The sequence below is a fragment of the Anopheles darlingi genome, chromosome 2 (assembly GCF_943734745.1).
Source record: "Anopheles darlingi chromosome 2, idAnoDarlMG_H_01, whole genome shotgun sequence".
Classification (NCBI taxonomy): Eukaryota; Metazoa; Arthropoda; class Insecta; order Diptera; family Culicidae; genus Anopheles; species Anopheles darlingi.
In genome coordinates, this window is record NC_064874.1 from 55,183,105 (window position 1) to 55,208,104 (window position 25,000).

Consider the following 25,000-nt stretch of genomic DNA (forward strand, 5'->3'; position numbering starts at 1 on the left):
CGAGCAGTGTCAAATTTTGCTTTTGCTCGAAATTTTTGACAGCCCCTTCTAAAAAATCACGCTGCTCTCTCGCTCGCTCGTCGCTCGCTCGGCCGCTGATTAATCACAAATTTCCGCCGAAAGAATACGGGAAATTGATAGTTCCGGCGTGTAAAAAGTGTTCTGGTAAACTCCTGAAACTAGGTGGGTGTGGCGGACATCTGGCTGGTCGTAAGAACTCGTGGCAGAAACTAAAAAGAAAGCGCTACCTCCCGCGACTGTCCCGTGCAGAGTGCGGGATGCAAGGAAGGATGCGGGGTGCAAGCTCTGCGGTAACGTTCGAGAGTGCAAGTGTGGTCCGCTGGTGGTCTGCATTTTGCCACACGATCCGGGCCAGTCGAAACGGCAGATTTTAAGAAATCTCCTTCTGTTCCCGAAGTTCCCGAAGAGTGGGTGCCTCAACGACAAGAAGGCTCGGCGAACGCACAGCAACGGACGCACAAGGATTTTTTGTTGTTGTACATTTGTGGTGTGTGTGAGCTGCGAGTTATGCGTGCGTGTGCGCGGTTGTGTGCGTAGTGTAATGGAGATATCCTTCGCCCTAAACGAATAGGGCGTTTGATTGTGTGCGAGAACAGGGTTGGGCTTCAGCACTTTGCTCAGGGAAGGTTATTATCCTTTCTGTCCGTTTATCACAAATCTCACCCACTCAATCATGCATGGTTGGGTGCTTCAAACGGCCGTCCCCAGCACACCGTCTGCCCCGTGTGTCGGTGGTGGGGGTCGTCGGCGACATGATAGACACGCCAAAAAGTGGAGGCTTGTTTTGGTTTTATTTTAGCTGTATTAAAATCTCTTCCTCTGGATAAAATGGTTTCACTGTTAACATCCGTGCTGCTAGTTAGTATTCCTACGAAAGAGCTCACGTGCATTTTGTTAATCTGCCAAAAACAATCAAGGCAAGCCTCGGCCGATGCTGGAGTTGTCTACCGGCATAAGCGAGTTCCAGGCGTATGAAAGCGTCTGTACTTTCTATTTCTATTCCTAGTTTTTATTGCTATTTGAACACTAATTAGCGGAACGACAAGGGCTTGTGTGCAGTTGCTGGCATTTGGCGAAACAGCTGGATTACATTTTTGCAACATTAGTCTACTTAGATGCCACTCTTTGCAGATCGAGAGGCGATTGCATTTTACGTTCTTTTTAGCGTTCTCATTTCACGATTTCTCCAAATTAAATGTAGAGAGAAAGGAAAGTTACCGAATCGAATGATTAATTTACTCGTCTCGTAGCACCTAAATGCAGTTGTTCCCGTGGTACGTACCGTTCCCCCTCCTCATTTCCAAACACGCGATCAAATTTAGTCAATTTCATTGCGGTACCCGACTTAACAGAAACAGAAATCTCTCACCCAATTCAGTTGTTGTTAGAATACGTAATGATCGAAGCTTAACTAACGATGATCATGGTTCCAAAGTCCGGTGGTTAGGATCGGATTTTATTTAAGATCGACAAGGATAAGATATTTCTCTATCGTGGGTCTTATGATCTAAGACTCTTTGCCTCCATATAGCTTCAAACTAAACAAACAATAGACTGATATCAAGAACATGTGAAAATAATAGCGTTCCGTCTGAATACCGTGCGCTTCCAGCCGCTGTTAGTGACCCAAGTTAAAGCCCCTCTGTCCGTTCTCTGTCGCTGCGGCCTTCGTTCAATTCTCATTATGGTAGTAGCCATTTGTTAGCCGTTACCTTCATTCGGTAACCACAGGCCCGCTACGTTGAAGTAGCTGTTCGTGTTGTTTCGTTGGCAACCGAAAACCATCTTTTCCCTCGGCCCCCTCTATCAGTCTTTGCCGTCCACTGCACATTGGCGCCCTACAAGACAACTTGGTGTTCGCGCATGATCTTGCACGGAAGAACAGTAAAAGAAGGTGGTGTGATCTTTCGATTCGCCGGAAGCTGTGGGCGTCTATTCGAAGCCCATTTTTGGCGGGTTTCTTTTACTTTTATTGTTTATGCTATAGTGTATGTATCGCGCGTAAAAAAGTATGAGCTAAGTGTTTCAATCCATAAACATAAACCATTTCGAATACATATCTCATAAAGGTAGTAGAATAGAAAGAATAATGAACAGCAATTTTGTTTTCATTTATTTGTGTCTGCATCTATCCACAGAGTAAAACCACACCAAGATGGTTGACGGACTGTACCAGAGTCCTTAATAGTGATCAGTGCTTCAGCCTGCTGGGCTAAGAAATCTGTAGTCAATATTTTGTGTATCAAATCGCTGAACTGAAGACATTGCGGGCGATAGTGAAGTAGGATGAAACAAGAAATCTCAACGCAAAAGTGATTACTTGGTTTGCTCGATCAGTAGTGAACTAGCAGAAGCAGAAGATACGAGTTGAAGGACTCTGATTTCTCTGAATAAAAAATCGAAGAATCCGTTCGTCGCACAGTTGTGAGAGTATAGAATATGGCTGGCAGTATAAAACAAGGTAGATTTTTATTACAATATGTGTACTCGCGAAGAACGCGGATAACTTACACTATTCGTTCTTTTTGCAGAGGATGTTTGCTACGTAGTGGCCAAGTATGACTACGCTTCGCAAGGTGCTCAAGAGCTCGATTTAAGGAAAAACGAACGTTATCTGTTGTTGGACGACAGTAAGCATTGGTGGAGAGTCCAGAACACACGTAACCAATCGGGTTACGTCCCGAGCAATTACGTAAAGAAGGAGAAAAAATCCGTCTCGCTGTTCGATAGTTTTAAGAAGAAGGTCAAAAAGGGCTCGGGCAGCAAAACTCTACCAAATTGTTCGCCATCTCGGCAGGTCGATAGTCCAACCATGAGTCGGCGACTGCCACCGGATCCGACGGAAGCGATTGGTAAGTTGCGCTGGTTGAGTTGGGGTTGAATTCCCTATAGCCATGTTTCATAATACACTGCACTTATGTTAATTGAATACGCTTGACTGCTATATGAACCTATGTTGATTTGTTGTATTTCCTTTCTTTTACTCCTTTATTTATCGCTTGCAAACTGCATCTTCCGTTACTGTGCGTTCTCTGGTTGGGGTTTTACTCTTATAAATGCACCTCGGCGCCGGTTTCGACACGCGAATCGACTATAAACAAACGAACAGCTTCCACTCCAATAGGATCAGCCATCGTAAAGTATAACTACCAGGCTCAACAGCAGGATGAGCTTTCGTTGACGAAGGGCACTCGGATACTGATACTGGAAAAGTCCAACGATGGCTGGTGGCGTGGTCAAAGCGGATCGGCAACCGGTTGGTTCCCGAGTAACTATACTACGGAGGAAAACGAGGACGATACGCTGCACACTTACGCGATGGCAGAAAATGTGCTCGATATTGTCGTTGCACTATACTCATTTAACTCGAATAATGACACGGAGCTCTCGTTTGAGAAGGGCGATCGTTTAGAAATTCTAGATCGCCCGGCAGCTGATCCCGAGTGGTAAGTGCTTGCACTGCAGCACGGCGTCACAAGACGTTTTGCGATGAGGCACTCAAAGCATATACACTTCGAATGATAAATATTTAACAGATAAATTTGATTCTATGTTTTTGCAACTAGGTACAAGGCCCGTAACAACAATGGACAAATTGGGCTTGTTCCGCGCAACTATCTCCAAGAACTATCCGAATATTTAGCACAGCCGTTCCGAAGCAATGGCAGTGGACCGGACTCGCTCGATCGACGGCCAAATGATGCGCAGTCGAACAACAACAACTCTACCGCGAACAATAGCAACAACAATAATTCGCAGCAACCGGAGCGTCCTCATCTGACCGGCAAAAGCTGGTACTATGGTGCCATAACGCGAAGTCAATGTGATACCGTGTTAAACTCTCACGGACACGACGGTGACTATCTCATTCGTGATAGTGAAACAAACGTAAGCGATAGAGAATTACTGCAACGCGGTTGAGTTGAGTAGTTACACGGACAGCATATTAATCCAATGGATTTTTTTTCCAGATGGGTGACTATTCGGTGTCGCTGAAGGCGCCTGGGCGCAACAAGCATTTTCGCGTGCACGTCGAGGGTAATATGTACTGCATTGGGCAGCGTAAGTTTCACACTCTCGACCAACTAGTGGACCACTACCAAAGAGCTCCGATCTACACCAACAAGCAGGGTGAGAAGCTATATCTTGTGCGACCTTTGCCCAAGGCAAATGGTACATAGGTGCAGCGTTGCACGAAAACTTCATCACAAGCGTCGTAATAGTGTAGCGACGATAGGGAAGAATGATGTTTTTGAACGGTGAACACCGCAGTAGTTTAAGAGCAATGTAGATTGAACTTTATTCGATAACGTGTCCGGTTAGAGTACCCGTTCCATTGGCTGGGATGAGCGATATGTAACAGCTTCCCCTTTCGCGTATGGATATCGCCCGGAATTGTGGATGATTCTTTCTAAAGTTTTAAAAAGCTTCTTTTCCGTTTCGGCAGACAGCTGGTTGTTTTAATTGCTTCACAGCAGGGTTGCTCTTTCCGGATGATTCTCATGGCTTATGGGGCCGTCCCGATAAGCAAGCATACACTGTTGGAGCTGCGAGTGTGTATGAGTGTATTTTCATTTCAACTGTGTGAATGAGTGTGAGGATAGATATATAGAAGATTGAAGTGAATCATGAAGGCAAGTTGAGTTCATAGTACAGTGACGTATGCCTCAGCAATCTGGCATAATGTTTGCTGGATAAAGTAATGATAATTAGTAATGATGTAGTAATTTATTTATTTCAAGGGAACCAAGCTTCAACGAACAGACCGTTCGGGGCAGCTATGCTCAAATGGGAAAGCGAAAGCAAATTCTCTCGTTTTCGTTGTTGGTACCTTATTTGTACTGTGGATTGATTCAATTTGGCCAACTTAGTTGAACATATATGACATGAAAATGGAACATCCCTGGGAATGAGTTGAATTTGTTTTTCTTGTTTCATTTTGCTGCTAACATATTAAAATGCCCAATTTTGCTCATATGTAATGTTCTCACCCATTTAAACTCCGCTAGGACTCGAGCATTCGTATCTAAATTCACTTGTAAGCGACTCTTGGGTTTATCTGTTGTTTCTTAAATTACGAGCAATTATGATCAGTTTCATAGGTTCCAATTTGACGTATGCTACTCCCCACATCCATATACTCTTTGTCAACACTTTCCAAATTATAGTAATTAAAATTTACCCGAGATGAGAATAAAAACTACCACCAAAACATAAGTACCACCAAAACAGAAAGTTTTCCAAACTCGAACATTTCAAGAGCAGTTAACGGCTCCGCTTTAGTTCATGACAAACCACTGGAAAGCAGCCGGTAAATGATCTGACAAACGAGCATAACCAACGGAAAATTGAATAGCGTAGCAAAGTGAAGCGCTGCATACTCCGGCCACTAGCAGAGTAGGGTCAGGCTACTCTATTTCTGCTATAGTTGTTTATCGTTGCAATCCACGTCTGTTTAGGTTCGTTTGGTTTTATTATATCTTACAATTGAATTGTATTTTACAATATTATAGTGTAAAGTATACTGCTTGCTCCCGAGCAAAAACGTCTTGACCGCGAGATCCTATCGTTTTGGTTTTTTTTCCATCAAAACTTTCGCTCAAACTTCCGTCGGTTCATCAGGAAACGGTGACAGAGGGTTTATGGGAATGGAACGATCATTAGCTTGAGCCACACGCAGATGGACCGCTTCGCGTAATCACACGTATCGTAATCAGAAAAGGAAACATTTCTATATACGGCATTTAGCGAATCTGCATTGGAGTAAACAATTCCATGCTCACTCGCATTAAAAGTGAAGTTCAGCGCATTTGCGACGGATGTACCATTCCACGATAGATAATTCGGATCTAGGCACTAGAACCCAAAACCAGACACACGATGGACTAGTTTGCAAATGCGTCGTGCGGACATCCAATAAATAGTTAAAGCGATTCTCGGAAGGTAGTGTAGAAGATGTATCATTTCGGGAGCGATGGTCTGAGAATTTTATACAAGAAAATAGCGAATGTGATGCAATTAGTCATTTTGATACTTCCCACTTTTGTACCCAACAACCAACGGTGTAATCAGTTGGACAATATGCATCCATCAAAATCGGCAGTGTTGTGATGTGTAGGGTCTGTGAATGATGCAGTTTAGTAGACGTAAATGTATGTGCATTTGATGTTGTGGTTCGCTTCAGTTCTCTGTCCCCTTTTATCCATCATCATCTTGAAGGTGCATGGTGCAGTTGCTCGATCATTTTTTCGATGGCCAAAACGCATTTAAAACGCGTCGCGTGTATTGCTGAGGTTTAAAAACGCCGGAATGGCATAGCTGCCCCTCATGAATACTAGACCTTATGCTATTCCCTTCGGAAGCGCAAAAAATAAAAATAGCGATTAAGTAACATCGAATGATCTGGAATTTGGGGAAGAAAAAAATCCAAACAGAACTAACGTTTACAGTATCTTCCGATAACGATAGGCCTACGCTTTACGAATAGCTATCTAGATTCTGGAAGTTCAATATTTGTTTCGTTGTTTTTTTTTTTTGTTTTTCAATGAAGGGCATGCAGGGAGTTTCAATCACGGAAGCAGAGAAAGTAACGAATTTCTACTTGCCTTCGAATAATGTCAAGTGCTGGTACGCAAGCAACGATATGTTGTAAAATGGATGCTCGTCTGCTGGATTTTAGACGCATCTTTAAAGCGTGAAACCACATCGGTGGGATTCCATAAAATACATAAAATCACTGTATAACGAAAAGTAGGTGATAAAAATCGGGCGTTCCACAACCGTCGTGTCTGAAAATGCGATACTTGTTTTGTGTTGTATGCCATCTTACTGTTCGAACAGAAAACACAATGGTTCAATAAGAAATCGATTCTTTGCGTGTGTCGTCCCCGGGTGTTGTAGCAGAATGATCATGAATTGTAAAAACTAAATGTTCAGTAGCGCACGAAAAAATACGCTACTTAAGGATGAAATGGAAAAAGAGAGGAAACTTTCATCAATCAGAAAGTTCACTTATTCGTCCTGTCCGTCGCTTTCACTCATCAACCGTAACACACAAGTATATATACAAATATTCTTTGCTACTTTACATCCATGTACCAGTTAAGGCAACATTATTTTATGCGGTTTCGGCCACCGCCATTCACCGTCACCGTCACCGTGACTAATGTGACAGGAGGAGGGGGGAGAGGGGCAAGATAAGTGTTTAACAGATCTGAGCAGTCCATCTCTGCATTCTGTGAAAAAGGGAAATGTTTGAAATTGAACGCAAAGCTAACGAAAGTACATGCGGTCGATCGGTGCATACAGTAATGAATCATCCTAATACCAAAATATACAATTAATATAGAATATTATATAAAATGAAATAAAATAATGCAGGAATAAAAAACAGTCTTCGCGGCACTCGCCGAAGGGTCGCTACAAAGTTGCTAGCAGACGAATAATGAAACCGACAGACAATTGTGCAAGAATGCTAGGCATAGTAAAGGCGAACAACGGACCGAGTGACTGGTTTTGGAAAGGCCTGAATGAGGACATCAGGACTCATTCTGCACTGATACACGGACTTTGGACGCTGTGGTGGTAACGTTGCAAAATGATGCACCTGCGAAAGAGAAAGTGATGCAACTAAGCACAAGGAAAATCGAAGATGGTTGAGGATAATGGAAAAGAAAGGTAGCGGGATTGGCAAGGAGAACAAAAAAAGACAAGTAGTAGGCGCGGGAAATGGTTTTATTGTCCATCCAGGGCAAACTAAGTCATTGCAATAAAGGTAAGATCCATGAATCTAGAAAAAAAAGATACTCGTAACGATACAAATGTTTATTGGTTTTTGCTTTTCACACAATTGTTCGCTTGTAAAAATGTATTAATCGATTAAACCCATCTTATCATGCCTTCAATCCGCCTAATGAATCATCGTTCAATAGACGGTTTACACTAATTAATCACTTACAGAACTCCCAAGCGGCCGGAGGGAATGTATTGCAGGATCAGAACTTGATTTGTTAAAAACATACATATACCCACAAGGTTATAGTGGTTATGTGCACTGCCCAATGCTGGTCAAACGGAAGGAAGTGCAAGTAAGGCGTTGAATTTAGCCAATATTATTAAATCATGTTTTTATTCCAAGAGGGTTTTCGTTGTTCGGTGTGTACAAAATTTACTTTTCAGTAGCAGCATTCGAATACAATATACTGCGCCAACATCTAGAGCCTGTAACACATTGTGGAGGCTCGCAGCAAAATGAAAAAAAGAAATGCCAATCGTTTCGTTCGCAGAAAACAATGTTCGCCGATGAGGAAAATCCATACATTGCATTGGTGCATTGGTGGAGTTCCGCAAGCATTCACTGCTGCAGCTGGTCCTTTCGCTTTTCCCTTTCCCCTTACTTCACTTCACCGGAGTCGTGTCTTCGGTTTATAATTTCGTATATTGCCATTTGCGTCACCATCGATCGTTGGACGCGAGACTGTTGATGAAAGCCTGATGGGACACGGTTAGCAAGATCACTCGTTCGTTGGTTGTTTGCGTTCTTAGGAAGGGATGTGTGAATGTCCATACTGTGGGGCCTTTTTGATGAGCATCGTCATTGTCAACGCAGCAGACGGGGGCGGGTCCATCGGGTTGCTATTCGTTTAATCGAAATCCACCGACGCCTGCTGATCGACGGTGTCCTGTCGGAAAGTTTCAACGTCAGCCTGGCTGTCAGCATGGATCACCTTGGCCTTGGTCCCTGGCTAAAGGGGAAAACGTACATCAGAAATCGAGGGTGATCGATTGCATTGCTTGGGAAGAGCGTTTGCTTACCTTCGGATGCATCAGCACGAATGGCAACTCAGCAGACAGCTCTCCTCCTAGGGCGCCAAGGAATAGCTTTACCTTCACGGCATAGGAAACAATGATTCCGAAAGCATCGCGTTGATCCGGTTGAGCTAGTCTGTTGTATGGACAGCAAGCATTCGAGATTAGCTACGAGGCATTTGGCAATCGTGTGCCTCATGATTAGCACAAACTTACAGAGTAGTCGAAGCCAGACACTGTTCCTGGCGCTTGATCTGCCCATCAAGGGCAACGCCACGTCGCTGCTTGTTGGAGGACAATAGCGGCGTTAGGTACATCACCTTCTGCAGACTGGAACCGGGCTGAATGGGGCATCCCTCGCTGGTTTCGAGCGAAGCGACCGTGTTACGGTAGCTGCCGTTCTGGAACAGCACCACGTCGACTCCTTGCTGCACCATTGCCTTGATCTTCTTAACCATTTTGTTGGAATTGTTACGGATGCAGATGTTGACTCCTATTCGTTCACCATGCAAGTACAGCTGCTTGTCGAGAGTCACCTCCAGTTCCAACTCTCCAGGGCTGAGCATGAAATCCTTGCGCACGACAGTGCACGGCTGCTGGCCCTGCTTGGTCGGAGCGAACTGGATCTTACGGATACCGAGCGTAACCGTGCTGCGACGGTGCGTACGATCGGTTTCCGAGTCGCCGGCAAAGATCTTGACGTAGTACGAAACACCGCACGGTTCGCCATTATCATCCTCACCCTGCTGAAGCGTGACCGACGAGGGAGCATTGGTCGAGATGTTGAACGTGAAGGGTACGGCATTTGGGCCGAGCTTCTTCAACAAACGCTCCTGCAGCTTAGTCTGCTCCTTGTCCGATTTTTCCGGACGTGGGTAGATCTGTTCCGATGCTAAGAATAGCTCCTTTTGGAAGTTTAATCCCATCACCTCATCCTCCTCGCGACCATAACGGAAGCTGCAAACCACTTGACCGTAGATCTTGCGATTGTCCCGGATGTACTCATCGTCCAGAACGACGATGCCGTCTAGGAAGAAAATTAAAGCATTGGTGAGATGCAACTACCAAAACCCAGAAACATTCCTATTTCTAGTTATCAGATTATCAGTTATCGAATTCCTTTTTTTAGCCATCACTTGTTTTCGATTAAACCACTCATCGTATACACACCAATCGGTTCGACACCGGAAACGTGATCTACGAAGTCACGCTTGCCCATATACAACGTGACTTTGCCATTCGGGGCGCACTTCTTGAAGACTTTGAAGTTGTACACCATTTTGCTCGCACTGAACTCCTCACAGAATGTGTATTAATTTGAAAATTCCCAAATTCCGGGATACACCAAAAACACTTTGAATTCGTTCGCAATGTGTGGGTTTGAAAATGGTTTGCTGGTTGTGTAACGTCGATTGTCGTATTATTTTCCCTTTTCGATTAGTTTAAGTAGTTTAGTAGAAGATTCGTTATGCCACCAGCAAATGGATGACAACCGTCGTTCCTGTTGTTGAACGCAAACTGAATTAGACGGCGTAAGGTTTGGCTGCATTTATACGCTCTTGTCCCCCTATTCTCGTCCACACATTCCAGGCACCCACGTCACCGAGTCCTGCTGATCCAATTACGCGTAGTCCGAATACTTCGTCAGCGGCCGGTCGGTCGATACGCGTTAGGGCCAGCCCTTCGATTAGCTGGACAACGTGTTTTTGAGTCTCTTATTTGCCTAGTCTACCTTCCTTCACTCGGGCTTACAACGAAAAAAATGTTTTATAACATTCATCAACCTTATTGCCTTGTTCTTCGCCTTGAGAAATGTGTCGAAAAGGGAGAACACAAGAAGCTCAGAACGGCTGTGGTTGCGCCGTCTCCCCCAAAACGCTCCGATACAAGCGACAGGAATGTGCAGCTCACACGCGTGGCATCAATACGAATTGAGTGTCTCGCACGTGCTTCATTCCATTCATACCTAACCACAGCTGAGCACGTTTTTGGCAAAACGAACCAAACAATCATTTTGGTCCAATCGAAGGTTATTTTATATTATTATTATTCTTTAAACCTAGTAAACATTAAAATCATAATCGTGCAGCAAAACCGTGCATTAAATTCGCCGCAACGAGTACTGTCGTGCGCGCCTTGAGTCAATGGAGGCGCATGGTTGCTAGTTTTTCCAAAACACTTTTTCAGGCAAAAGAGCCCGATAATTTTAATGAAGAAAATATATAAAATTTAAGCTTGGCTGGCTTGCCGTTAGCAAAACTCATTGGGGTTTGCGACTATCATACAAACGAGATAAACAGCAAAGTAAACGAATAAAATAAAAGCGATGTTTTTTTTATCAGAGAATCAGAATTTGTGGTGAACTAGATTGAACTACTGCGCTCTTCGGATCTGAAGCGGAAGTTATTTTTTTCTGTCCTCCTTATCGCGCATCAAGTGGTAGCGAAGACAAGGAGATGACGGGGACGATGCCGTCGAGTGTTCTCCAATTTATGATCGGTGTTTTAATGTTTCCAGATAAATACGCACAAAGAAAGAATAGAACCTTGTGCGCCTTGTTCGATAAACTCATAACACATGGAAGGCCCTATTCAATTAAGGTAATGTGAGCCTATCGATTTCCGGCAAGCGCTTCATATATTCGCACGAACACATAACGTTTGGTGGAAAAACGTGACCACAAGGTGACTGCTGCCGGACGACATTGACGCGCGACGTAGTCTTTAGATTGGATTTTGTTTGTTTGCTGCATCTATTCCCTTTGTTCTTTGGCTGACTCCAAGATGTCTTCGGTTGTGGCGTGCTAGCGTACCAAAAAGTACGGTTTCCTTACCGCACACCTTGGGGATTGTCTTGTCTTGTTATGCACCTGTGCGCTTCAAAGATGACAGGTAATGTGTAAAGTCCTGGTTGACCGTGAACTTTATTAGTAGACTTCAGAGCGATTGGCTGTTTGCAATCACTTTGGTACAGTCCTTCTTATTATCTTGTTTAAGATTATTGAGTCAATGATCATTGACGAATTTCCAGTATCGTCAATGATCATTGCAAGATTCTAATCAAGTTGAGGTTTTCTCAGTTATAGTATATAGTTGTTCAAAAGAAATTTTAGCTTCTTTCGCTGCTAATCGCATCTTCTACATGAGCAATCCGATCGAAACAATGATCGATGCGGGTAATTTTTGCCTGAAATGTTGCGTAATAGAGGGTTATTACGGCAGAATCGCTATGGTCAATTTTTTAACATCGAAAAATTTTGCTGGCGTATAAAACGACATCGATATTCACACTTGGATATTACTTATATCATAGAAGAGAGATTAGGACGATGGGAAACTTTTGTTCCTTTCGAGGGATCGTCCCGGAATCGCAATGAAACATATACTCGTTGATATTTATAGTATGTATTTTATTTATTACATTGTTTCTACCTAAATAGTCATCATAACAGTACAATCATATACCAAATTAAAAAATCTCTTTGGATATGTTGGTAAAGCCCACCAGTTCCACTTGATTGACTGATAGCGCATAGGTATTTTTGGTTCGCTAGTTAGAGTTAATTCAGTCTGCACTCGTAAATCACTTTCCAAAAACAAAACAACTTTTAACGTATCTTCAACTAAATTATAAACCCTCTATCTTGCTCTAGCTATTCATTATTTAATTGGATCGTACCCCAAAACAGGTGAAACATGTCGTTTTTGGCACAAATTTGATGCGAACAGCATACGTCGGGCTTGATGGGTCACCGGAAGTATGAGTATGATTGTAGGTAAAACGGAAGAAAGTTGTGATGTAAAAACAAAGAAATATAGAAAAGGAATACGCTTCATAAATCATAATGCCCTCTGCTCTTATCACAGTAAGGCACTCGCTAAACTCCATTTTATACACCTAGAGCATGGGAATACGCAGATAGCAGACGCTTCCCAGCTTCGCTTTTCTAGCTTTGCAACTGCTCGTAGGGTACAGTCTCTGTAATAACTGACCGTGCTCTGCTGAACACGATTAGGAATACGATACCGATGATCAAGCCAACTGCACCGAAGAAAAAGGCCACGTAAATTCCAAGTGACGGTAGCGCTAGTGCCAGCTAGAAGATATAAGGAGTTTCAATTAGTAATGGATGTGGTATAGAACGGGGGGCAAGGTTACCTTAGCCTGTTCAGCTAGTTCTTGTGTCAGAGTGGCACGCTGTCGGAACCATATCATGGGCACCATTAGATCAGGAGCGTTTTTGTAAAACCTGTCCATTTGTGAAAGATATATTGTAAGAATGCATGTGATACTATGGTAGTACTGTTGAATGTAACTTACTTGAAGCCTTTAATAGGCTGCAGATGCTCGTTGATTTGCAGCTGTGCACGAACATCCAACGGAATGCCCGTTTTAGGCTCGATGGCCATGTAGAACTCGTGAAGCGTCCGGTTTGGTTGCATACCGGTCACGGCAGTAGTGAAGCTTTCGTCTGCCAGGTAAAAATGAGGGAAGGATACAAACGTCGGAGAACCGAATTTGCAGGCCGATGCATTAAATACGCCTGGTTTTACATCGGGACAATGCTGCGCGTCCGCATTGCACCAACAGGCGGCCGCAGGATACTTGATACCATTATCAAACACGCGATCATCGCCGACGTACTTCACACCTAGCACGTTGTACAGTGATATGTTTTCACTCTGTTGCAGTGTGATCGTGCGGCAAATATCCGGCGGGAATAGCGAAATACTGGACGGTGTGTCAACGTGGGGGGGCCATAGTTCGCCCGAGGTACCAGAGACTTCCCCGCATCGGCCACGATACATTCCAGTTTGAGCCGCTCCATTCCATTGTGTGAGGAGACCAACACTGTCGAGCTCATCGGCACCGGTGCGCATCGTGAATGATCCATCGTAGGTTTCACTCAAATTACGTCCATAGAACCATCCGAATTTATCGAATGGAATGTTTATGTTGGTGTTATTGATTGCCTTGATCAAATCTAGCAACGGATCGTCGACACCTTCAAAGAGAAGCTCTCTGACGGACTTGTTTTTCCACACAAGTGAACCGTGCGTTTGTAGCACGAAGTCTACTAGCTCTTTGATCACGATATTGTTGTTGCGCAAGAAATAAGCAGCATTCTTCATTTACCGGGGCATGAAAATGAAACATAACAAATACTTTCATATACAACATGGAATCAAAGAAACCCATGGTTTACCATACCAGTGAGATCACATTCAAATTCGTCACTAAATCGTCCAGCGATCCTTGCGAAAGTTCAGGCACAAAATGCCATGTTCGGCGTTGTTTGTATGTGACAGTATTGTTAGCATTCCACACCAATTCCACTCGTTCGTGTACCTCGCTGAAAGTGTATGGTCCAAGTTCGACAAAGTTCGGTTTCACCTCCAGATACTCCGACAGTTGGTCCGCATTTGTCCAGTTGAAAAAATAAATGTCGAGGTACATGGGAATGGGAGTTTTTATCCAATTGTTGTAGTTAGTTGAACCATTTTTCACGACCAATTTCTGCAAAGAGAAAGCACAATAATTTGAAGTTAGTTGAGATATTTCTCTGTCCTTCCTATACTTGGCAAATGTTGTTCCAACAATAACATACATCATGCAACACCTTCTCCGACATGGAAGGCCAGAGAACGCCCAAAGTGATTGCGACCAGTATCAGGAAGGCCGAGCACCCTAGCGAGATAATCTTTTTCTGCAGGTCCGAGCATGATGAACACATTTTCGTTGTTTCCTGATTTTTGTAACTTTAGCTGATGGTGACCTCTTCGTGGCTGGAGCACAGTATTAAATTCGGTACCTATTAGTAACAATGCCGGTTCAGGTACATGCTGAGAGAAAAAGGACATACAAATATTTGGCATTAGATGGATACGTGTACCACTTTTCAGACCAACATTTACTTTTTGAGCACAAGCAAATAGTTTACAACGTACATAGGAAGAACTCCTAATTGAATTACTTCAACTCAGAATCCAGAATGATAATCGACCGTTCTTTTAGTATGACTCTTGTTTGAATGGGCATAGGGAAGGCAAATAAAACCATGCGAAGCGTTATCTCCGCCGATAGGGTCGGGTCAGTATAGTTTACGTTGTGAGTAATGCAGTCTGATGTTGTAGAGGTCGTTTACCACTAACGCGATCATTCGGTTATCATTGCAGACCATACCATTGAAAAGTGGGCTGTTAGTAATACAACGCATAAAAGACGTTGACTTTCAGATAACATGCATTTGAAGCAGGGTGCAGCTGTGGGATAGGTCACGAAAGCGCAGACATGCCCGGATGCTCAGATGCAAGTCGTTAACAATAGCTGTACAATACACGCTGTTAGCGATCGACAACAAACAGTTCGACACACGCACGCTCATTATATGATCATTTTGTCTCCTCTACACTTACACCCGTTGGGTCGCTTACTACCGGATAGATAACGTTTTGCCAAGCCAAAAGCAAAGCCCCGAGTAAAAACGAAACGCGTCGATGCAGCTACTGCGGGCGGGTGTCTCAACCTGTGTGATGCAACCGATCCATCGTAACTAGTTATCTGATGACCTCGAAACCGTTCGACTTTCATTTATTTCGCAAATCGAATATTAGTCGACTGTAAAGCTAAATAAGCGACTCTTGATCCACTTTAAAATAAATAAAATTTGAATACGCACTGAACCACAATCCGGTGATCGATACTGAGGCCGATGCTGGCACGCTTGGTTTTGAAATAATTATACTCTCGATCAGCAGGGTCATGAAATGTGGTTACCTAACCAACGTAGCGCCTTTTGGGATCAGCAATCTTAAAAGCATCCACGGGTATCATTATCAACTGGTAATGCTTTGTTCGGTGATTTCACTGAGTCATCTCCTTTGCCAGAAGGCTAAAGTTCAAGTCAAATCCTGCACATTCTGCCGCGCAAAAGATAAGAGGTATTCTAGATAGCACACAAGCACCACACAAGCGTATTAAAACATATATATATTTTGTATCTTTATCAGCAATTGATTGATAAATCCGTAAATGATTTAGAAGTTATAGGAACATGAGCTGAACCGCGAGACGAATGAAAACAACTGCCAGGGCCTTTGCAAGCTACCATGAGGATATAGCTCACTGATATCTTAAGGACCGGTTACTAAGGCCACAAGCTAGTTTACTCACCTTTAACTTTATCACGAAATTTACGAAAAACGTTCAAAAATGTTAAAAACTCACACTTTCCACAACGGAGTCTAACCAAAACAACGGTACAGTGCCCGACAGCCACTCATTTTCACTCAAAATTTTGGATTTTCTTTTAAATGTTGCTTTTGCTTTGGGCAAAATGCTTATATCTTATCGATCATCACTGTACGATTTTCAAGCTCACGTTTACAGATACCGCGTTGAAACTTAGTTGAATTTGAAGCGCGCTTGAGTTTATTATTCAAATATTTTCCGATTCCGGGCTTTAACTACTCATCTTTTTTATATATATTTTCCGTATGTATTCCGTGTTTTCCATGATCTTTTCAAAACGCAACTCTCGCTTTTAGTTTTTTTCTTTAATTATGCCGCACTTTTCGTTCCCTCCTTTTCTTGCTTTATGGTGCACATGCTTTTGCACTAGGATTCATTGCACTATCTTATTTGCAACAACCAACTGTCCTACCTGGGTCGTATACTATCTTTAAGCCAACATGTCCCACCAAGTCGTTGTAGTTTACACGTACTGCAGTGTAGCGTTTGACCCCATCCCTCCCTCGCTTCTTCTTGCCAGGACCCGCTCCTGGCATCGCCCTTCCATCCTATCTCCTCACCCTCTGATTCCCTTTATCGTCAAAACACCTTGATGAACTGCCATCAAATATTTTTTCCAAATAAGTATTTTGCATAATGACCATAGGTAAAACTTGACGGTAATCCACAGAATGCTTGGGCTCATGCCCGCCACGGGCTAAGGAAATCCCAAATACGATCATACAAACGGATTTTTGTTGCCTGAGGTTGTGAAAAGCCATTGCCGCATTAAATCGTGTGAGCCAATTGGCTAAAAACGAAAAATCCTCCTCTTCATCCGGTGCAGCGGTGCAGCGGAAAGCCCTAACCGAAGACGTGCCACGTGCCAGCGGTAGAAGCAACGAATAATAATTCAAACACGGACCAGTGGGAAAAGTAACCACGGTGTAGGACGGACCCCTCCTCCACGTTCCAGTTTATAGCTTTAGCCTATCATTTAGGTGACGACGCATTTGCAGCGATGGGTGGGTTGTTTTCGTGGGTGAGAATGTAGAATATGGATTACGGCATCAGCCGATAACGAGAATCAACTGATAGGAGAAACCTCGTGGTTTGGCAGTGATAACACAAATGGTAGGTTGCGATCTAATCGCCTTTAAGAATGCTTTACACACAATGCAAACTTTGACCAGCGGAGTATATAGTTTAGTATAAAAGAACACAAAAAGTACTTTATTGTCATATCCTATTCCTTGTTGTAATCCTGTGATTTGAAGCCCAGTTATCACCGTTATCAAAGGGGGGAACAAGCCTCCTATTCCATCGCTTCGAATGCTCTTTAGTCTTTCCACACGAAAAAGGAAGCATAGAGCGACAGCCCCAATAGCAGAGCACCAACGCCACAGAGAGCAAAGGACGTGTAGATAAAACCCCAGCGAAGGTTATCGATGAGCTGGAAAGGATAACGTAGCGTATGAGTGAATCGTTCAACTGCAAAAGTGTCTCTTGCCAGTACCTTTAGATCATCTGCTATATCTTCCGTAAGCACCACACGTTGCTCTATCCAGAATGCAGGAATCACTACATCCGGCACGTCCCGGAATAACCTGGGAAAAGAAAGTATTAGGACCGTGGTGCTGCAGGCAGGGAAAGAGTTATCCTTACGTTAGTCCGTAATCTTTGAGATGCATGTTATACTGTACACGTCCGTTCGCCGTCATGGGGATGCCGGAGAATGGGTGCAATGCGAAACGGAACTCATGCTGTGCCCGATTGGGATTCAGGCCCGTCACGGCGTTCAAGTAGCTCGGATCGGAAAGATAAAAGTGTGGATAGCTAACCAGCAGCGGGGCACCGAACTTGCATTGCGACACATCGAGAACACCGGGCGGAAACACGGGACATTCTTCGACCGGCGCCGTACACTGACATCCCGTCTCCGGAATCGTGTGTCCGTTGTCGAAGTTGCGCGCATCCCCGACCCACACCTCCCCGTCCAGACCGTGGACAGAAAACTCGCCTTCGTGCCGCAGCGTGATCGCACTGCATAGATCGGGTAGGAAGAGCGTCAGGGGCGCAATGTTGTCTCCCAAGTTGCGCCCCAACGGTGGCCACACTTCACCAGCTGATCCTCGCACCTGGCCACAGATTCCGCGATAGTTGGGCACCTGTGGATTAAAGTTCCACTGACGCAACACTCCCGTGTTCATGTGATGATCGACACCGGTACCCATCTGGAAGGTACCATCGTAGGTGAGACTTTCGTTGCGCTCCACGAACCAACCGAAGCCCTCCCACGGTGGCAGGCTGATGTCTGGGGCACTTCCGGGCGGTAAGATTGCCAACAAATCGCCCAGCGTCACTAGCAGCTGATCGGGTCGTCCATCGAACAACATTTGATGTACGGGAACATCCTCGTACAGGAACTCGCCCAACCCATTGAGCATAATGATGTTATCGAGCAGGGGCAACAGTGGATCACCTTGAAGCGTTTTACCGACGGTCTAGAGGGGGAGGGAGGGATCATAGTAGCCATTGAGATTAGTGCCAGTTCAAGAGGCTTATCCACATTTCTGTGACACCATTTGCTACTTACCGCTAGTATAGGATTTAGCGTCGTAACACGATCGTTGAAGTAATCACCATTCGATTGCTCGGGAATGTAGTGCCAGATGCGTTTCTGGTTGAAAGTGATGGTATCGTTATCGTTGAACGACACCATACCCCGTTCATGGCGCTCGGAAAAGACGTACGGGCCCATCTGCACAAAGTTGGGCTTTACGTTGGGATTGCGCACTTCCTCGGGGTTGGTCCAGTTGAACAGGTAAATGTCGAAGAAGATCGGTACCTCGCCATCAAAGAAGTTCTCGTACACTCGAGCACCCTCCTTGATGCGGAACTCCGTCAATGCCACGGCGTCGATGATGGCCGGCAGGCCAAACCCGAAAAAGGCAGCCGCGACGAAGATGGCCACTACCCCGCCAAAGGCCCACAGCTTTTTGGCGGTGTTTGAGTACCGCTTAGAACAGCAGCACATGATGGAAGCCCGTTGACCGCTTCGTAATCGAATCGAATCCACTTAAAAAGACCACTCACTCCGGTACTTGTCCCGTCGTATTACCGGTCCGTTGGTCCGTACCCGATGGGGCTCTGTACTGGACTAGCTGGCCCCGGTCCTTCGCAGGTGACCGTGTATCATTTGATCGCGGCGCGGCGGCTCCGACCCATTAATACCTTTATCGGATATCGGATGTGATTGCTTGGCGCATTCGACCGGTCCGGGTCAGTGCGCCGTTTTCTTTTTCATTGTTTCGAGCTAACCCCTTCCCTGTCCCGCCGCCCAGTGCACCTAATACAATAAAGATAAGCCCTGGGCCCACGATCTACGTTGGCAGATTTAGTTGAACCATTAGCGCGGGGGAAGGTCCACGATAGGAACTCGATCCCGAATTGTCCCACCGATTAGCTGCCATGATATGCGTAAGCACGAACCGATACAGCTAACCTTCGTCGTGTGTTTGGCTGATTCATTTTTGTTATTTTTGAGAAGTGTTTGCTTTGTACTTTAATCACTATTCGACTGCGATGCCAATCACCTAATGATACCCGAGATAATGTCACAAATCGCCATCCCATGTGCTCCGGTGCGTCTCCGGGTGTTGGGTTTTCCGCGAAAAGTTGCTCCTCTTGGGAACAGTGCCGAACAACCGATGCGATTGTATGGTCCCTTTTGGTCAATTTAAGTGTTATTCACTCGTGACATAATGCGGGTGCAGTAAATTGATTATCCACGTATATATTCGCGCGATAATGTTCGCTTATCGGATGCATGAGGTATGGGGTAGTTACATCATTTATGCCAACTGCAACTCCTTTAGATTATACATGTTTGCATCTTACAAACGGAAAGAGGACCTGCTAGTCGTTGAAATTAAAAACGTTCGTCCGACATCTAAACATGGAGGAAAGTGGAGGCAGAAAACTGGGCCAGGGCCATTAGTTTGAAAATAAACTATCGCTGTTGTCTAAAGATAATCGCCCAATAAAGGTGGTAGTAAGCAACACTATGAAACACGAATTACGAACGTTTATCATTACGTCAAGCGAATCGCCGTTCGCGGGGGGGTCATCCGTCTTGTGCAGCTTATCAACCACGCTCTGCTGAACGAGTTGATATGAAGGATTATGGAGTACCGGTAGTTCGCACTCGCACTGGAACGGATAAGCCCGTGGCCACCCTTTTCTTTGATAACAATCTTATCTGTTGCAAATAGTAATTTATTGTCCATGGTTCAAACGTTTGTATCGCCGTTGACACTCTATTGCAGCTCGATTTATCATTATGTCCCCGTCCTGTCGTTGCTTTAGTCATTTATGATTAACATGCGGCATTCCAAAAAATGCCCAAAGCTTGATTCGAACGAAATGACTATTTTTGCGGGGACATTCCATACCTCTAGAACGACCAGTGTATTCAGAGTGCGGGCTCGATCAGTGAAAGTGAAACAACGCTAACACGCGCATTTCGTATGGTTTACTCAGGACTATGTAGATACTCAGGATTATGTAATCGGTAGATTAAGGCATTCCATCCTTTGCCAAAGATTCGTTCCTTACTCTCATGTTGCATTTCAGTTTTCATATAAGTTTAAAACAGCTGATGTTCTTATGGTTGGTTAAATTGTTGGTAAACTATGCTGAGAAGTAAATTGAAAAAAATGTTAGAAATGTAGCATGCTATCTGCAAGATTAAGATGTTTCAGATACCAATGAATAAGTACACGTTATCTGAATGCTATCGGCATCATGATTCTTACCAAAGTACTAGCGTCTTCGGCATAGTTAATTTTTAATGTTTCGTTTTATAAATAACTAGCTGCCCCGACAGACTTCGTACTGTCCTTGATCGGTCGTGGGTTTATCGTAAACAGGAACTTTGAAATTTCAGTAGATATAATTTTATCTATTCCATAATTTGGTAGTATTCGATTTATCAATGAACCAAATCAATAGCTAGGTCCGTTAGTGATGTTGGAAATAGAGATGCGACGTGATTGTAAATATGAGCTGGAAAGTTAACATGATGTTTGAGTTTTAAGGCTTTAGCCGTGGCCACACGGGGCGAAAACCCTAGCGCAAACGAAAAAAATAATGTCAAAACGGTTTCGCTTAACCCTTACACGCTGTCAAACTTTTATACGTCCGCGGACTTTTTCGCTGAACCCTTGACGCTATCGAACGCTTTATTTACGAAAATGTAGGTTCTTTTCGTATTGTTTTTGCATTTTTAATATAAACTAGCTGCCCCGACAGACTTCGTACTGTCTTTGATCGGTCGTGGGTTTATCGTAAACAGGAACTTTAAAATTTCAGTAGATATAATTTTATCTATTCCATAATTTGGTAGTATTCGATTTATCAATGAACCAAATCAATAGCTAGGTCCGTTAGTGATGTTGGAAATAGAGATGCGACGTGCTTGTAAATATGAGCTGGAAAGTAAACATGATGTTTGAGTTTTAAGGCTTTGCCTTTCTGGCTAAATGACGTCATTTGGAACAACGAACTATATTTTCCCAAGTATTTTTAAAAAAAGTTTGACTTTGGTATTCGGCTTGCACATAGCTCGTTAAGTTCAAATTCTGTGTATTTAACGGCATTACAATACGACACACTTGATACATTTTTCCGGTATTCAGCTTACGATGATTTAAATAGTCACATGGTAGATCATAACTAAAAGCACCGCACTTCAAATTAACTCAAACGTCGATCGATCAGATCGAGGGTCTTTCTTTTCTCTCGGACATTCTCGGTGATCATTCCAATCGCAAGTTGTTCTTGATAGATAGGATTTGTTTGTATTGTTTTCTGTTACTATTCGGCTACTGCTCCTTTATATGTTTGTGCATGCAATTCTGATCGTTTACCATTCATAGCCCGATACGTTGAAAATCGTCAATGATAAGAGGCACGTAAATCAATAGTCGAAAATTAATATAATTCTTGATCAATTCAAATATTTCGCAACTGAATAAGTTTTTGTTATTGTTTCACGTAAATTGATTTGTGAAAATTAAAGCAACTTCTTAATTAACTCATGACTTAACTAAACTTAAGATATTGTTAAAATTTAAACCAACAATAGACATAAACCAACAATAGACAAAAAAATGGTAACGATTTGCAGCATTTCCGGTTCCATGGTTATCATTCCACCCTAGCCGGGCTCCCTCTCTCTCTCTCTCTCTCTCTCTCTCTCTCTCTCTCTCTCTCTCTGATGTATTGGTCTCATTTTTAAAATTATTATTCATGAATTAAACGCAACTATCTAACCTTCCCACCCCTCACTCTGCTCTGCAAGATGTACGGAATGGAGGGTGGTGATGGTGGATAGGTGAAAGAAGCAAGTAAAAGAGTATTAAGTGAATCCAATCGATTTAGAGACCATCAAAACCTAGGAAACGATACCCATATTGCCCTAGGACGTATTTTAAGGATTGGGGTTGTATGGAAGCTCCCCTTTCCCCTCATCCGATGTAGACCAAATTTTGTCCCATAGTTTCTCAGATGACCATCAACAATTGTGCAAGTTTTAATGGTATTCGGTTCATAACTCGCGGAGTAATGAATGTTTTTAACAATCAAGTGTAAGAGAAGGGCATGAAGGAAGGTAGCGGGGGGTTTCTAACCATGCCTATAGCACTCACCGGCCCCAAAAACCCCCACATACCAAATTTGGAGTCAATCGGTCCAGTAGTTTCGGAGTCTATACCGGACATCCGGACAGACACATTCATTTTTATATATATAGATAAGATATAACAGCAACAGCAACAAAATCGTTAAAAACTGCAAAATTTATTCGGAAATCAACATCAGCGGCCAAAACACAGATGAAAACAATACGTTTGACATTTCGGCATAAATTTTCGGGGTTTTACGCCTGCCACACGAAGCGAAAACATTTTGGCATTAATGTGCAAATTTGCGCGCAAATTTTCGCCCCGTGTGGCCACGGCTTTTGACTTTCGGGCTAAATGACGTCATTTGGAACAACGAATTATATTTTCCCAAGTAATTTTAAACAAAAGTTTGACTTTAGTATTCAATAGCTCGTTAAGTTCAAATGCTGTGTATTTAACGGCATTACAATACGACACACTTGATACATTTTTCCGGTATTCAGCTTACGATGATTTAAATAGTCACATGGTAGATCATAACTAAAAGCACCGCACTTCAAATTAACTCAAACGTCGATCGATCAGATCGAGGGTCTTTCTTTTCTCTCGGACATTCTCGGTGATCATTCCAATTAAGAAATTGGTAAAAAAATTTAAACCAACAATAGACACACCAATAAAAAATGGTAACGATTTGCAGCATTGCCGGTCCCATGGTTATCATTCCACCCTCGCCGGGCTCCCTCTCTCTCTCTCTCTCTCTCTCTCTCTCTCTCTCTCTCTCTCGTTCTTTTCCTTAACATCTATTGGTCTCATTTTTTAAATTATTATTCATGAATTAAACGCAACTATCTAACCTTCCCACCCCTCACTCTGCTCTGCAAGATGTACGGAATGGAGGGTGGTGATGGTGGATAGGTGAAAGAGGCAAGTAAAAGAGTATTAAGTGAATCCAATCGATTTAGAGACCATCAAAACCTTGGAAACGATACCCATATTGACCTAAGACGTATTTTAAGGTTTGGGGTTGTATGGAGGCCCCCCCCTATCCTCGTCCGATATGAACCAAATTTTGTCTCATAGTTTCTCAGATAACCATCAACAATTGTGCAATTGTTAATGGTATTCGGTTCATAACTTGCGGAGTAATGAATGTTTTTAACAATCAAGTGTTAGAGAAGGGCATGAAGGAAGGTAGCGGGGGGTTTCTAACCATGCCTATAGCACTCACCGGCCCCAAAAACCCCTACCTACCAAATTTGGAGTCAATCGGTCCAGTAGTTTCGGAGTCTATACCGGACATCCGGACAGACACATTCATTTTTATATATATAGATATATTGTTATCACAAATTGAAATGTTTCGTATTACAAATATCTTCGGTGCAATGGCAACTCGAATTACCGGGCCAGTACAATTTGAAATACAAACCATTCAGTACGCCAAGTCAGTATAGTGCTTCTCTCCCAGTTTCGGATGGATTTTTAATAAGCATTAAGTCATAATCCACTTTTTTGTTTGGTTAATGAACTCTGTAGCAGAATGGGATTTTCGTTTATGTCTGATATTTGAAAATTCTCAAAAAATGTGTTAAACATAAGCATTACTAAACCAGAACTTCATTTGGCCGTCAAACTAAGCAAGCTGGATTGCATAGATGAAAAAGAAGCAGATGCACCAGAAATGTACTTTGAAGGTTTCTAAAATATGTTTGCAATAAATGCAAACGCGCAAATGTTGTGTTGTGTGTGCAAACGCGTAGAGGATATTTGGGATTTAAACTTCTGCAATAACCCCTACATGCACTTAACTGCTGCATGAGACAGGATTAGACTGATGGGACAACCGTTTGACCAAAAGATGGATTTATCAACTTCATCATAACTCAGTTTTGAAGTGCTGGAAGTATATTGACGAAACCAATTCATATTAATTTTCTAAAAAGTGTAGTATGCTTTGTCTACACTAGTGTTAATACAAAAGCAGAAATAGCAAAAAGAAAAAATCATGCAAAAAACTTCCCCCCCCAGAGGAAATCGAAGCGACTCAAATACATAAAACACTCGTAAGTGTGTGTTTTTCAAAAGCACTTAACTTTTACTTTTTTTTAGTTTGGGGTAGACAAAAAACACTAGAATATAATAGGTAATAATGCGTGTACTTTAACTGAACCCTTTAACAACATATATAGTTGGGTTGAAAGTAAACAACGTGAAACAACAACGGGTCGATCTTATCCGCTTGCACGCACAAG

At 43.2% G+C, this 25,000-nt stretch overlaps 5 protein-coding genes across 15 annotated transcripts in view; 1 reads left to right on the forward strand and 4 right to left on the reverse strand.

The window, feature by feature from the left end:
• The first annotated feature begins 59 nt into the window (after positions 1 to 59).
• On the forward strand, positions 60 to 8,036 carry LOC125951256 (cytoplasmic protein NCK1). Of its 5 annotated transcripts, XM_049679955.1 has the most exons (7): positions 136 to 183; positions 1,944 to 2,009; positions 2,160 to 2,482; positions 2,553 to 2,873; positions 3,131 to 3,467; positions 3,588 to 3,909; positions 3,993 to 8,036. In XM_049679955.1, the coding sequence occupies exons 3-7, from the start codon at positions 2,461 to 2,463 to the stop codon at positions 4,200 to 4,202; spliced, it is 1,212 nt and encodes a 403-aa protein (XP_049535912.1). In that variant the 5' UTR covers positions 136 to 183; positions 1,944 to 2,009; positions 2,160 to 2,460; the 3' UTR covers positions 4,203 to 8,036. The 5 variants fall into 5 exon arrangements, with proteins under 5 accessions (XP_049535913.1, XP_049535914.1, XP_049535912.1 ...); XM_049679956.1 differs by lacking the exon at positions 1,944 to 2,009 and having other exon boundaries at positions 60 to 183; XM_049679957.1 differs by lacking the exon at positions 1,944 to 2,009 and having other exon boundaries at positions 112 to 210.
• An 80-nt stretch (positions 8,037 to 8,116) lies between these two features.
• Positions 8,117 to 10,338, reverse strand: LOC125951258 (arrestin homolog). Its single transcript, XM_049679961.1, has 4 exons — positions 10,000 to 10,338; positions 9,046 to 9,856; positions 8,836 to 8,965; positions 8,117 to 8,765 (listed from the first exon to the last, which is right to left on the reverse strand). Exons 1-4 carry the CDS (start codon positions 10,106 to 10,108, stop codon positions 8,664 to 8,666), a joined length of 1,152 nt encoding a protein of 383 aa, XP_049535918.1. The 5' UTR covers positions 10,109 to 10,338; the 3' UTR covers positions 8,117 to 8,663.
• A 1,878-nt stretch (positions 10,339 to 12,216) lies between these two features.
• Positions 12,217 to 16,110, reverse strand: LOC125952220 (protein croquemort-like). Of its 7 annotated transcripts, none has more exons than XM_049681562.1 (6): positions 16,003 to 16,110; positions 14,438 to 14,672; positions 14,041 to 14,346; positions 13,150 to 13,955; positions 12,988 to 13,078; positions 12,217 to 12,925 (listed from the first exon to the last, which is right to left on the reverse strand). In XM_049681562.1, the coding sequence occupies exons 2-6, from the start codon at positions 14,561 to 14,563 to the stop codon at positions 12,776 to 12,778; spliced, it is 1,479 nt and encodes a 492-aa protein (XP_049537519.1). In that variant the 5' UTR covers positions 14,564 to 14,672; positions 16,003 to 16,110; the 3' UTR covers positions 12,217 to 12,775. The 7 variants fall into 7 exon arrangements, with proteins under 7 accessions (XP_049537519.1, XP_049537521.1, XP_049537522.1 ...); XM_049681564.1 differs by lacking the exon at positions 16,003 to 16,110 and adding an exon at positions 15,607 to 15,938; XM_049681565.1 differs by lacking the exon at positions 16,003 to 16,110 and adding an exon at positions 15,509 to 15,556.
• A 1,201-nt stretch (positions 16,111 to 17,311) lies between these two features.
• On the reverse strand, positions 17,312 to 19,205 carry LOC125952219 (protein croquemort-like). The gene is made up of 4 exons (XM_049681560.1): positions 18,656 to 19,205; positions 17,725 to 18,563; positions 17,576 to 17,666; positions 17,312 to 17,512 (listed from the first exon to the last, which is right to left on the reverse strand). Exons 1-4 carry the CDS (start codon positions 19,094 to 19,096, stop codon positions 17,399 to 17,401), a joined length of 1,485 nt encoding a protein of 494 aa, XP_049537517.1. The 5' UTR covers positions 19,097 to 19,205; the 3' UTR covers positions 17,312 to 17,398.
• A 5,426-nt stretch (positions 19,206 to 24,631) lies between these two features.
• The window catches only part of LOC125960008 (ornithine decarboxylase antizyme), a 3,861-nt gene continuing 3,492 nt past the window's right edge, over positions 24,632 to 25,000 (reverse strand). Inside the window, 1 exon segment of the mRNA XM_049693102.1 lies at positions 24,632 to 25,000. This exon segment is cut by the window's right edge and continues 2,241 nt beyond it. The gene's annotated coding sequence lies outside the window, so the exon portion shown is untranslated.

What these genes read in the sequence shown, in the direction of transcription:
- LOC125952220 (XM_049681562.1), bottom strand. Translation starts at nt 14,563, where the DNA reads ATGTGTTCATCATGCTCGGACCTGCAGAAAAAGATTATCTCGCTAGGG. An exon ending in CGGAGAAGGTGTTGCATGAT is followed by an intron (nt 14,347 to 14,437) that starts GTATGTTATTGT and finishes TTCTCTTTGCAG; the next exon opens with AAATTGGTCGTGAAAAATGG. An exon ending in ATTTGAATGTGATCTCACTG is followed by an intron (nt 13,956 to 14,040) that starts GTATGGTAAACC and finishes CGGTAAATGAAG; the next exon opens with AATGCTGCTTATTTCTTGCG.
- LOC125951256 (XM_049679956.1), top strand. Translation starts at nt 2,461, where the DNA reads ATGGCTGGCAGTATAAAACAAG. An exon ending in GGCTGGCAGTATAAAACAAG is followed by an intron (nt 2,483 to 2,552) that starts GTAGATTTTTAT and finishes TTCTTTTTGCAG; the next exon opens with AGGATGTTTGCTACGTAGTG. An exon ending in TTCGTGATAGTGAAACAAAC is followed by an intron (nt 3,910 to 3,992) that starts GTAAGCGATAGA and finishes TTTTTTTTCCAG; the next exon opens with ATGGGTGACTATTCGGTGTC.
- LOC125952219 (XM_049681560.1), bottom strand. Translation starts at nt 19,096, where the DNA reads ATGTGCTGCTGTTCTAAGCGGTACTCAAACACCGCCAAAAAGCTGTGG. An exon ending in CGCTAAATCCTATACTAGCG is followed by an intron (nt 18,564 to 18,655) that starts GTAAGTAGCAAA and finishes CTCCCCCTCTAG; the next exon opens with ACCGTCGGTAAAACGCTTCA. An exon ending in CTCAAAGATTACGGACTAAC is followed by an intron (nt 17,667 to 17,724) that starts GTAAGGATAACT and finishes TTCTTTTCCCAG; the next exon opens with GTTATTCCGGGACGTGCCGG.
- LOC125951258 (XM_049679961.1), bottom strand. Translation starts at nt 10,108, where the DNA reads ATGGTGTACAACTTCAAAGTCTTCAAGAAGTGCGCCCCGAATGGCAAA. An exon ending in TTCCGGTGTCGAACCGATTG is followed by an intron (nt 9,857 to 9,999) that starts GTGTGTATACGA and finishes TTTTCTTCCTAG; the next exon opens with ACGGCATCGTCGTTCTGGAC. An exon ending in TCGTGCTGATGCATCCGAAG is followed by an intron (nt 8,766 to 8,835) that starts GTAAGCAAACGC and finishes TTTCCCCTTTAG; the next exon opens with CCAGGGACCAAGGCCAAGGT.